Genomic DNA, 13,900 nt, shown 5'->3' with positions numbered 1-13,900 from the left:
GCATCATTTTCATATTCATGTTAGATAATTATTGTTATAAAAGCTCCGCATAATAGCAAAACTCGCACATTAATTTTTAAGAATTATAAGTAACTTATTATTATATTGGGTTATATTAAATTTGAACCGCTGTCAGATGACGACACCTGAGCTAGAGCACCCCTCTCCAAACTTCCACGCGATGACGTTTGGCCCCTTTAGATTTAACGAGCATCAGTTCCACTTATCCGTCGGTTATTTGGTGGAATCAGGTCTCGAACCAAAAACCATCCGGTTACGTAGCCGAGACTTACCACAAGACAGCCTTTATGACTGCAACAGGTTTGTAAGTGCATTTATTGCACTTATCGCAAATAAATTTGACTTCTTTTTCTTACGTTATATTTTGTTAATTCATTTTTTATTACTAAAATTTTTATTATTAGCATTTAAAAGCATCATATAATACAGAGACATTAAAAATGTTAAAATTGCAGGGGTGGCAAGACAGAAAGCTAATTATAGCACTGGAGAACAATGCCCTTGAAACCGCCTCGTCAGCATTTCCAACCAAATTTTACAGTTTATAAGCAAACATTTGTGGACTTTATATATATTTTTTAAATTGCAAGTTTATCAATAATTGAAATTTTCCATTTCTAAAATCCCGAGTCATATAAAACAAAATCAAAAAAATTTCAAATTTTGCTTTTGGTCACGTAGTTACTCGCCTTATCTCCTACTTGTTGCAACATTAGAAGCGGACCAAAATAGAAATTGTTAAGGTTTGTTTATATCAACCATTTTAAATTATCAGCATTTAGGGAAGATTTTCTAATTGATTTTCAGTTCATCTTCTTCGTTTCCAATGAACTTTGTTAAATTCTCATCCTTTCATTTTCCGTGAATTGTGCAATTTTAAATGAATGAAATAAGAATGTATGAAGCTGGCGTCCTGGCCTAGGGGTAGCGCGTCTTTCCCGTGATCCAGACGTGCCGGGTTCGAGTCCTGGTTCGGGCATGGTTGTTCTCTTCCTTGTGTTCTCCCTGTGAGGTGTGTGAATGAGCCCCCCTGTAAAAAGGGGTCGTGCAAGCGAGTGAGTTTGCTATCTTCGTTTGAGATAGAAGTCAGACTTCTGCAATCGGGTTCTCAGGGGTCTTTACCCTCAGAAATTACTGCGCAAAAACTTGGCTTAAAATAGTCACATTACAAAAAAAAAAGAATATATGATTACATACAAAATTTTAGAATCTAAAGTATAATGCTAAATAAAATTGGGTTCCGTTCAGATTTATTTTTTAATGAAACGCATCGAAGAACTTAATCATCGCAATGATCATCCAAATTTAAAAAAGATTTGGAAATAAATCAATGTCATATACGCTAAAAACAGGAAAAGAGCCAAAGTTAAAACCTACGTCAAAACACAGCGTCAACCTCAAAGGAGGTCAAACTCAATTTATATCATACATTATATTAAATTTTATATTTAAAAACAATGGAGTCTCTGTTAATCGATATTGATGGGGGATTACCAATGTCGGATATCAGAAGAAAAAAGAAAAATATTTTAATATAAAATACTTCGGTAGTATATATTGAACTCAATATCATCAATACATCAATACTATATTGCATATAAAGATAAAGAAACGAAGTTAGATGATTAATAAAAATAAGATTGGCCAAAATAATTTAAGCCGATCTTGATTTGAAGACTTCATAAAACAGCACAAAAGGAATTTATTGAAAAAACAACAAGTTCTTTTTTAAAAAGAAGTCCTTCGATTCTTCTGGAGATGATAAATTGATCTTTTTGATCATCATACTATCATATAGAAACTATTACCTCAATATCTGAAGCTGTTTATTCAATTTTAAGTGTATTTTAACCCTTTCTATCGCCGTGGGAAGTATGCTTCCCACCAAATTTATCAATCTTTGTATGAAATTATGTAGGTTGACATAAGTTCTGACAAATTTTTTTAGTAAGTCAGAAACTTAGATGCTTCAGTTCTTTATCTCAGACAAAATAATGTGTCTTGATTTGTTACTTAATTATTAATTACCAAAATTAATTAATGAATCAAACTGAATTTATCTAATAAGCTAAATGAATCCCTGTTCTTATTCTAATTTCAAGCCTAAAAATATTTTAACATAATATGACTAGAAAAAAATGGCCCTTTAAAGGGTTAATGGATGTAATTACTCTTTATGAATCACTTTTAATGGGTCTGTTCTTCAGCCTCATCCATTAAACAATAAGTCTGCCTTTTGTCTTTTGTCTTAACACATAATCTTTAAGTTGGTACAATATGGATACACACAAATCAAACTCTAACGAAGCAAAATAGGGATATACTCAAACAATTGAAATATTATATATTGGAAGATAATAAATAAATTTTATGCATACATTAAAAAATGAAATTTTACTCGATTGTTATATCTTTTTAGTTAAAAAAATACTTGATATCAAGACATCCAAGACAATGTTCCTGATCTTGTGCATCTGATACATATACTTTCAGAGCAACGATCTCACAATTGATGCTTCCTTCAAAGTCCAATTTTCCGTTCATTCAGAGCACAATGAATTCTTTTCTCTCAACATGACCAAACTCACTTAGTCGAGAAATAAACGAGAAAGTGGCGCGTTAAATAATTGTTCCCTTTTGTTTAATGGACAGGAAGAGTAATGACATCTTGGCGAGCGAGAGAGGAAAAAAAAATGAGGGAAACAAATGGACGGATTATTCGTTCCAGCCTCGGTGCCGGATATGAAAAATTAGAAGTTTCAATAATCCTCATGCAATGCTGCTCTCTGGCAAATTAAAATGAGAGAAGATGGCTTCGAGGATCATTGGGATGAAAATTTGGTGTTGGAATAAATGATATATTGTGCTACATTCGACTGAAGAATAGAAAAATATGGCCCGTTAAATTTTGTTTCGTGTTATTTGATGCCAAGAAGTTTCGCTCATCGAAACCGAAGATTTGATAATATTTGATATTTTGTTGGATACCTTCACAGATTCGTGGTAATAATTTTAAAAATAATTATTAAAATTGGCTGTGTCAAATTTCAAGTGATCATTTTTCGGCCCAAGTGTGAATGCGCATGTTTTAATTAATATATATCGAAAGTACTCATGCTGTGCGATAGAATATTTTCCTCTGTTCGATTACTGAAAGAAGAATTATATCACCGAACCATAGTACATTACTTACAGCAGTTCATCTGTCCGTCTTATAAACTCCCAGAGGAGCGTTTAACTCCATACATTCCGCGATATTTATAGTTAATCAGGAATAGTAAGAATATTATATCCACAGGAGTAGTTGTAACAGGTCATAATTCTTATATTCCAAGAAGCTCTTTGACGATCTTTCATATTCCTGTATCATCCAATGATTTTATCAGCGATCTTGCATTATTCTAAACTTCCAATGATCATATCTGTGATCTTTTACAGTTCTTATCTTCCAATGACCATATCTGTGAATTTTTTACAGTTCTTATCTTCCAATTAGGAAAACTGTTTGTACATACATTTTTCCAAATGTATGTACAAACAGTTTTCCTAAATATATGTAAAGCAGTTTTTCCAGTTTTTTGTTGTTGTTGTTGTTTGGCATATTCTCCAAATTAAGGGACAATTTATTCTCAAAATTCAAAAAGGTTAACTGGCTCTCATGGATGTTGAATGAATGAATGAACAATTTTCTAAGTCAGCGTAATAACATTGAAAAGAAATCTTTGATCCAAATAATTAGCACATGCAATAAAAATTTACAAATTTGGGGATATAATGCATGATAATATAAATTATATAAAACTCAGAAAAGACTCGGGGTTTGATTGATTGAACACAAGTATTATCCTGCTCGAACTCTCAGTTGCGGAGTAATTGATTCAGTTGGGCGCTTTAATAGCGTCATTAACTACGAATATTTCCACCAGATTTTACGCTGATACAGCGAACTGCTTTATGGCAGCCGTGGGTAATTGGCATACAAATTGATTTCGAAAATTAAAAGTTTACTCGGTAGTTAAAAGCTTTATATTTTAAGCTGGAGGGAAAAGTAAACGAAGGCAGTTTTCTTTAAAATCAGAAGAATTTTAAATTAGCGCTAATATGTCAAATTTAATATTAAACTAGACCAAAATGGGTAGTATAAATATATGGCAATCAATACTTTTGTATTTTAAATCAGTCTTTATCCAATATTTTAATTTAGTTGGCTTAACACAATGCTTTGCAGTTACAGGAAGGATGCTTTAAGATGCTTTTACTTAAGATCGTGCCATTTTGAAATGTATTGTGAGAACGAAAACACTTCCAAAGTTCCATGCTAACAGTAAAACATCTGATACGTCCGGGTGTGAGACAGCTGACAGCTGACATTCGATGGGATTGAATAATGAAACATGCGACCCTCTGGTTCTGAAGCTTAGACTCGGTCACATATCCCCGCATTTTTTTTTTCGACTTTTATTGCAGACATATATTTGCCAAAAGATTACAGGATAGTTTATACTGAAAAATGATAATTTATATCTAACATTCAATTAAGGATTAACATTGTGTAATTAATTTATCAAAACATAATCAATTTCAAAACTGACTACTAAAAAAATAACAAGCTAATTAGGGAAATTGAAAATACTGCAGTTGAACTAAAAATGACAAGCTTCAAATGTTTATGAGAAAGTTCTTATGACAGATACATATTTTTTTATTCGATATATAATCGATATATGCAGGGTGCTCTGTAAATTAAGCAATCAACTCAGACAGTTGTTAGTAGGTATCAAGAAGAACAAGAAATCCAACGGAATATGACGAACAAGAAATCCAATGGAATATCATATATCATATAGTCATACCTATTATATCATATACCATATATGAGAGAATCATAATCACGTAAAAGGCATACACACATAAATTACACATGTAGGTGATAGATAATTCCTTTATCAGTGCATCGAGAAAACTAAACAAATAAATATTATCAACATATTTGCAGGAATACCCAGTGTTTATCTCTTGGGGGTCGTACTTGCTGCTCAAATACCTGCATGGAACAAACAACATACCTTATTTTTCTACAGCGCGTCTCACCGGAAATGTTGCAAAGAGTGCAGGCTTCAATGCAACAAAACATGTGCATCACGCATGATGGTGGGCCTTATATTCTTTTTCACGAAATGTGTCATCGCCTTGATTTTATATACTTAAGGACATGACCTGTAATCGTGAGAATCATTGCTTGGGCGCCACGATCGACGGATCTTAATCCGTGTGATTTTTCCCAATAGGATCACCTTAAATCCCCAGTTTATGAGATGTCTATGAATACAATAAATCCAAAAATCCATTCAGAAAATTCTTTTTATACATTGTGCAATGAGATTAAAGCTCCCATTTCCAACAGCTCTTGTAATAATTAATAAAAAAAATCGTATTGATTTTTCCATTTTTTGCCATACTAACATGGCATCGAAAACTACGTGCGATCTTCACCCTTTCTATATGGCTTATGATAACAATGTCTCGTGATATTTCCTGTTACTTTTGATGCCTGCTAAAAATCCTCTAAATTTGTCCGCCCATTAACAGAACATCCTGTACACGTAATACGATTTAACGTACTTCTTGTATCTATGCCGTTGCGCTTTTAAACACCTTTCACTGAACTAGAATAGATAAGATGTGTTCAAAGATGAAATTTTGTAACTTATTTTACATTCACTTCTTAATGAAAAGGATGGGTTAAATTTGGTACATTTGTGTAGTCTAAATACTAATGCACCCTTTCAATATTTTCAGAATTGTTGTTGTTTTCTATGGCACTTGCCATGGACAAGCCCGCTGTTACGAAGACAGCGAGTACGACTTTGCTACTCACGCATCAATCATTCGCTTGCACAACCACTTTTTACAGGAGGGCACATTCACAGACAAATAGAACAACGGAAGAACAACCATGCCCAAACCGGGAACCCAGGACGTCGAGATCACGGGGAAGACGCGCTGTCCCTACGGCAGGACGCCGGCTCAGAATTTAATAAATGAATTGATTAAATGAAATTGTGCTCCCGTAGTTATACCTCGAATTAAATTTGAGACACAATTGATCTGAAGATGAAGAAGCAAAAAATAACTCAAAATTCCAATTGTCTAAAAAAGGAGTGCTTTAAAAACAAATAAATACTTAGCTGTTACAGCGAACAAGTTGCTTATTAATATGCAACAATAAAATTCAAAACAGAATAAAGTATTTTAAGTCAGTACAAATCATGATATCTCTGGGTACCTAATAACTTCATATGATATTTTCTAATTATAATTCGAAAAATATAGGGTAAAAATTCAATATATTCTAAATATTTTCAGTATTTATTATGGGGTGACAATATCTTAATACCAACTCAGCTCTCTCCTGAAACTTGTCAAATATATATGGCGACACTTCTTTACGCGTGAGGCTATTGCTTTAAATCTCTGACCACAAAAACCATAAGCCAACTTCTAATAATTTAAACAATTTTGTTATCTTTGATATAATCACAAGCTTAAAAGCAAAATAACCGTTAATAAAAAAAAATTTCAAAATTACAAAAATATATCAACAGCAGATTTCGGTTTTACAGTCGAAACATATTTAAAGGATTTAACAACTTGCTAGTAAAATTACAAAAATACATCAAAGCGCTATTTGAGCTCTAAATACATAACTAGGGTTACAGCATTAATAAAGTCCTTAACTGAGTTGTTGAAAATCTTAACACAATCTTTTTGTGCCACGCATTATTCTCATGGTCTCTGAGTACTTGACCCACTTATAAAAATTGATTTGCCAAGTATGATAAAAATGATTTATCCTTGAAAATAGGCTGTCAGTTTTCCTGCCGCCGCTGTATATATAGTTTATATTCAATTTACACTCATATTTTAATAAAAAAAAATTACTGCTGTCCTTCTCTGACAATTTAATCTTTAACCCCTTAGCTGGCTTCTATCCTTTTCTGATTTTATGATGACAAAATATATACAGGAAGCCAAATGAAAACTAGAGTGGGATCCACTTTGATAAATTGTGGGTTTACAATGCAGTTTTCGCCAAATTGAGCTAGCCATGATATTTCATAAAACTTAAATAGAATCGGTTGATAAGAGACGGTGTGAAAAAAAGGTAGTTCAAATTCTTTTATACCACCATGATTTCGAATGAAAATATGCTTTCCATTTCACCATAACAATTAGATGTATTTGCCTAAATTTATAGATTGGTCTATTTGGAGGTCTAAAAAACTCTATCACTTCTTAACCCGTTAAAGAAATACCATATATTTAAAATTAAATTATTCTATTCAGATGTATCAAACTTTTATCAAGAAATAGCTGTTTAATATATTAAAATGTTAATAATTCATTTAAAGATGTTTATAAGATTGCATAACAAAATATTGTGTGTGTATGTGTTAGTGTACGTATTAGTGTGTGTGTGTGTATGTGTTAGTGTACGTATTAGTGTGTGTGTGTGCATGTGTTAGTGTACGTATTAGTGTGTGTGTGTGTGTGTTAGTGTGTATGTGTAAGTTAGTGTGTGTGCATCTGTTAATGTATGTGTGTGTGTTTGTGTGGAAAGAGAACGTGTGAGGATATATTCTGAGCTTATACTGTTTAAAAAAGTATTTGTAGAATCAGAGTTCTGATTTCGTGGGGGAAAAAATGTAGTCCACGCAATACAGAGGAACAATTTAGTCAGAGTTCAAGTGAATAAGAAATTATTTTTAGAGCATAAATAAATTTGAAATATATAAATTTTCTATTTTCCCGTTAAAATTATTTCAAGATGCTTACAATGTAGTACTAAAAAATTAATACTAAACCATTAATCTAGAAAGAGACCTACGTGTTTGAATGTAAGTATTCTCATCACAATGATTGAAGGAAATTCGATAAAAGAGAAAGATATGTTACTAAAATTTTATTCTCTGAACAAAATAAAAAAAATTATTAATAAGTAAGTTTATTGAGGAATTTATACATTTTTATTTAATTTGTTATGTTTCATGTTTGTAAAGACAAAATTTCATAATTAAATTTTCAATCCCTTCTCAAAGGGTTAGAGTTTAAAAAATTATCTATATACGATTTCTTGAGTAAATTGCATATATTTACATATATATTTTATTACTATTTATTATTTTAATATAATCACAATTTAATTATCGATTAAAGGTTTTATTAAATTATATTTTTATTTTATATGCTTGGAATTATTAATTTGAAAAAGAAAGTTTCAGATTCTGCAATATTTATAATAGTGGATTATATCGTAAAGAATAAAAGATAAAAAAAATTTAAAAAAACAATCGACGCAACAAAAGGCCATTAATAAAAATGTTTTTACAATAAAAGTTGTTTAAAAAAATTTTTAATTGAATTTTTTATATGATTTAATTATTTAACTATTGAAAATTATATTCCAAAAAGACTCACATTTAAAATTATAATAATAATTAAATATTTCTTTTATGTTTTTTTAAACTTTTTAACTTATACAGATTTTTTACTGCCACTGAAATTACGAATTGCTTCCAATTATATTACTAAATATAGTTATATTTAATAAGCGTCAAAATCCAATCAAATATATTTAGCTAAAAATAGAAAGTGAAAAAATGAATTGCTAATCAGTCCGGAAAAAAATTCTTATAATTTTCAAAAAAGATTTCAAATGTTGTTTAGAATAAATTTATTTTTGATGACACTAAAATTAGAAATCATTTAAAATGGATTTATCTGGCGTTTTTTATTTATCTTTTTTTTCCATAACAAAAGTCAAAATTTCTCCAGTGTCTTGAATGAGAGTAATAAGCTAAATCCTTTTATTAATAAGGATTTTAATAAATTAATATTCTAATCTAGGTTTGCATTTTTATATTAAGATGAAAAGATTTCTTGAATAAAAATTATTTTCGTATGATTCTAGTTTTATTAGAGTGTTATTTTTATTGGGAAAAAGTAAGATAGAAATCATAATTAAATTTATCTTTAATTGATTTTTCGCAGCAAACAACTCATTAGCGATTGATGATATTTATAGCTATTTATAATATTTTTTAAAATTATATTGATTTCAAGACTTTGAAAATTGAATCAGTTTTTACTAATAATAAAGATGAATGTGTGTGTGTGTGTGTGTGTGTGTGTGTGTGTGTGTGTGTGTGTGTGTGTGTGTGTGTGTGTGTGTGTGTGTGTGTGTGTGTGTGTGTGTGTGTGGGTTGGAGCTCTAAAGAACAGACCATTTGACCTAGTGCTACTAAATGGGTACATATATGAAGAAAAAAAATGAAATTGAAGAAGTAGTCATTGATTTTTAGCGCTTTTATTAATTACTACCCGTACCCGCTATTAATTACTAGCAGTACGTGGCATAACGTCCAAGAGGGAATATTAGTTTTAAATAAATCTAGCCTCCACCCGATATGACATGGGCATGTCACGCAACATCAAACAAACATAAAAATATATTTTATAAATCATCAAAAATAACCACAAAGCAATTTTTATAGCACATATTCAGAAATATTTAGACATTTAAAAAGGTAAAAATATGATATGCTCATAGACAAAACAATTCACTAAAATTGTGCAATAGAAAAGCTGTTTAAAAATTTAAAAGTATACAAATAAGTCATCGTTCCCACTATTCCACACTTGTTTATCAACTCTGTACAATCTGATATGAGAATAAAATTCAGCTTGCTTCATAATATGTCTTTGTAAACTACATTGGCTGGGCGATCACTTCGCTCCTCATGAGATTCATTCTGTTTATGTAATTCAATTGCGGAGCGATTTAAAGAGAGGCGGTTACTTCGCTAAACAGAAGACACTCTTTCCTTAAGTGTGAACATTCTTTCTCTGATATTCGCTAACCGAACGTTTCTTTCCTCTACATTTTCATATCGCGCAACAAACGAAACTTGTTGGCATTTAATGTGCTCCGGCCGAGGTTGGATTTCCTTTTTGGGGGCATAATGAGTTATTGGGCATAATCAAAGAAGCGTTCTGGCATTTAACCCTCCAGCTGCGTATCCCACAATTCCTCTGGGTTGGCAATCAATCTATTTTCTGTTGCATCCCGCGTTTTTCGCAGTTTAGAATGTTTATTTTTATGATTATAAATTTTATTATATTATATTATTAGGGTGTAACATATAGTATTAGTTCACTTTTTTGGAAAAATATTTGAACTTATTTGCAAACATTGAATCTAAATAGTGATTTTAAAGAATTACGCAGCCAGAGGGTTAATGTGCTCCGGCCAAGGCTGGATTTCCTTTTTTTTTGGGGGGGGGGGCATAATGAGTTTTGAATCGCTGTTTAAAATCAGACGTAAAAAGAAATGTATCGCATATGCACACCACAGCTCTTGCTATTTGTGTATGAGCAGTATAAGGTTTTTGCATACGCGCAGATAAGTGCAAAGCACAGATACTGCTGTTTCACGTATGCGCGAAACGTAATAGGAAAATAATTAAAATCGCAATTATAAAACCTCTTTTTTATTTTGATGTGACTTCAATACACTAAACTCTTCACTAATAAACGTCCTACAAAATGGCACAAATATCTCCAATATCAGTTAAGTATTTCCTGAATATTTCTCTTTCAAACATACAGACGCTTAAGGGAGATTTCATTTTATACTATGTATAGATACTTTCAAGGATATAATATTATGTAAACCGTTTTTTTATACTTTAGAATATTGAAAATATTTGTAATTTTTTTAAAAATAGCTGTAACTTCGTTTATTGATAACTTGATTACCCAAGAGGAAATTTGAATTCGGTTTTTGATATTATTTCAGACAGTCCGTGTTTGGAGTATTGCTTGCACAGGAAGCGAAAATTGAAATTGTTAAAAAATAACTTCTAGGCCTTGTCGAGTTTCTAGATTTCAGATACTACGCATACGAGAAAGTAAAACGGAAAAGAATAGACTGCTGATGAGTTTGCTAGAAATGCCTTTAATAAAAAAAAAATCAATAATGTTTAATTTAAAGAGAAAATTGGAAGTAGATAAAAGTATAAAAAATAATTTAAAAGGAGAAAATTACTAGTTCTTATATGGTGGTGAGAAAAATCCTGTAATAAATCAAAAAGAAACTAAATATTTAAGATATTTTTCGATTTTGTTTTGTTTAAATGAATTAAGACATTTTCTTACCTGTTGTATATACGTATTGCATGCTTTGTTTTCACTTGGTTTGTATGCAACCGCCGCTGTTTTATATGCATAATAAATAACACAATTATCTGAAAAAACATTATTCATTTAAAAATTCATATTTTTTAATACGCCATTAAAAGTTTGCTTTAAAAAAAAACTAGCTTTATTAAAGTTATTTATGATCTGCAAAACAGACGATAATTTATGAAGTAAAAATAATTTAAATCGAAGGGAAAAAAATAATCCCAAAACTTTATTATTTTATGAATTATCGTTTCTGAAAAACAAAAAAAAATTCAAAAAAGAAAATCGCGCACAATATGTTGACTTAATACTAACTTACTCCATTATTATTAACCTTATACAAACATATTTAAAGTATTTAACAAGAAATTAAAATTAATTATATTAAAAATGAATTAATTTTAACTACGCTTACATTAAAACATCATGAATATAATTTTTAATTAAGTTTAATTAAAGTTTTTTAATTAAAATTCAACAAAACTCCGGAGCCTCTTCGGCCAGACGCATCTCGAATATACATACAGCTCCAGACAAAACGCCACCTAAATTTAATGAATTTCATACACGACACGGAAAACACCTTCTTTTATCTCTTATCAGACATTGTATTCATCTCCCCAATCTCACCATAAATACAATTTTTTTTTCCGCTTTTAATTAGTCTACCTTCAAGCATCAAAAAAGAGGAAGAAGTAATCCCGGTCTGATCTTGAGGGGGTGATGATGGCGTCTTGAAAGCGGTGCGGTGGCTAAATATTTATTCTGTGCTTTTAAACACTCATTACCTATCGATTGGTAGAATCAACAGGCTTCTCTCTTGTTTCAGAGCCGGGGGGCCAGGCCATGAAAGCCGTTGCGATGGATACGGCGGAAGACAGCCTCAGCCAGAACAGCGACGAACAGCTGGTCTCTCTGCAGATCTACGTCCCCGAACTGGTAGTACAGGTGGGTAAGAACATCAAATATTAGTAATTAACATAATTCATTGTGCTTTTTCTATTCAGGCAGCGACACATCGATGGTGGTGGCAACAGGGAGAATTTTTGTCTGCAAACAAGCAGTGATTTATTATTTAAGGCACGTGTTAACCGAGCGTGTCAGACTATAGATAAATATTCGGGGCATATATTGCTTTAAATATTCAGGCATAGAATGGATAAATAGGCAAGGCAAAGCTAATGTTATAATATGAAATTAAAATTAGGGAAAAAAATAGTTGCAGTAGATTAATTTTAAGTCTGTACTGGCTTGCTCTATTTTAAACGCTTTTACTGATTATTAATATTTATTCGAATGCAAAGTTAAAACAAATCTTTAAAAAAATAAAAAACGAAGAAAAAAATAGTTTTAAAAAATAATTTTAAGTTAGGTTTGTGAAAATAATTTAATAAATAATTTTAATTAATTCATTAATTTAATAATAATTTTAATTTTATCTAATTCGTTTATTTAATAATAATCTTAATTAATTAATTTAATAATAAAAATAATTTTAAGTTAGGTTAATGATTTTGTTCACATTTTTAATTAATATAAATAAATTAATACAAAAGAATTAATACACTTATCAGTACAAGTGGAGAAAGATTGAAATCATTTGGATCTAATAAATTTTTTTATATAAATTTTTCTAAAAGCTTCCAACCAAGTTTTAATTTAATTTTAGCATTTTACTGATATTCTAGTTTGGAACAGTACAAGAACTGTTTTAGGATGCAGCTTGTAGTTTTCAACATTAATCATATCACGACACTTGAAAAAAATACCCTTTTCCCAAACTTCGGTTCTACACTAAGTGATATATGATTAACTTTTGATATAATAGATTAAATATTCCTCAAAACGGAAAGCATTAGAAGATTTATATTTAGAATTACATTTACATTCGGATGTACTTATCAAATGGAGCAATCATTTGTATACTTGAACCTAGCTATAGATTTGGAAAGCAAATTATTTTTTATAATTTTTTAATTTACTACTGAGAAATGTGCAATATTTAGTATCAAGAAACAAACATAAATTTCATCATTGTAATTTTTCCTTTGTCTGTTAGTGATTTTAAACTTCACTCTCTTTTATTTAAAATTTAAATTTAATTTTAAAATGTACGAAATAAATTAAAAATAAGGCATGCTTATCACACGAATAGATTTAATATTTATTTTTTTAATGAATGGCGAAAAGTGTTATGTAATCCCTTTTGGCAATTTGGCTTCTTACAAGTGAAATTATGCATATTATTTTAATAGGATTTTTTTTCTACTGTAGAAGCGATAATACAGATTTTTTTCACTTTGTTCCCGTAAATTTGCTCACTTTCCTACGGAAATAATATGTCTCTCTTTTATTTGGATAAGAAAGATAAGTTAAAGAAAGTTTTTCTCTTTTTTTTCATTCAATTCCTACTACTAGTTCACTCTCTTCCTATGTATATTTATATATCTTATTCAAATTTTCAATCGTTAATAAAATACTTTTTATTCATCCACTCGAGTTCAAATGCGTTTTTTTAAACTCGTAGTGGATGAAACTTGATGTTAATACAGTTTCTTCAAATATTAATTCCTTAATTATTAAATGTAATTAATTTTTAATATTTTAAATAGAGTTTTAGCAGTTTGTAATGAAA

At 30.3% G+C, this 13,900-nt stretch overlaps 1 protein-coding gene across 4 annotated transcripts in view; it reads left to right on the top strand.

Annotated features, from left to right (window-relative positions):
* The window catches only part of LOC129988488 (SH3 and multiple ankyrin repeat domains protein 2-like), a 136,227-nt gene that overhangs the window by 64,889 nt on the left and 57,438 nt on the right, over nt 1–13,900 (top strand). For all 4 annotated transcript variants that reach the window (XM_056096728.1, XM_056096727.1, XM_056096726.1 and 1 more), the window contains exon 2: nt 12,095–12,213. In XM_056096728.1, coding sequence (XP_055952703.1) covers nt 12,112–12,213 — 102 coding nt within the window. In that variant the 5' untranslated portion in view covers nt 12,095–12,111. The remainder of the gene's footprint in view (nt 1–12,094; nt 12,214–13,900) is intronic.

The sequence above is a fragment of the Argiope bruennichi genome, chromosome 10 (genome assembly GCF_947563725.1).
Source record: "Argiope bruennichi chromosome 10, qqArgBrue1.1, whole genome shotgun sequence".
Lineage (NCBI taxonomy): Eukaryota > Metazoa > Arthropoda > Arachnida > Araneae > Araneidae > Argiope > Argiope bruennichi.
Note: the sequence above shows the minus strand (reverse complement) of the source record. Positions and strands in the feature narration are given on the sequence as shown.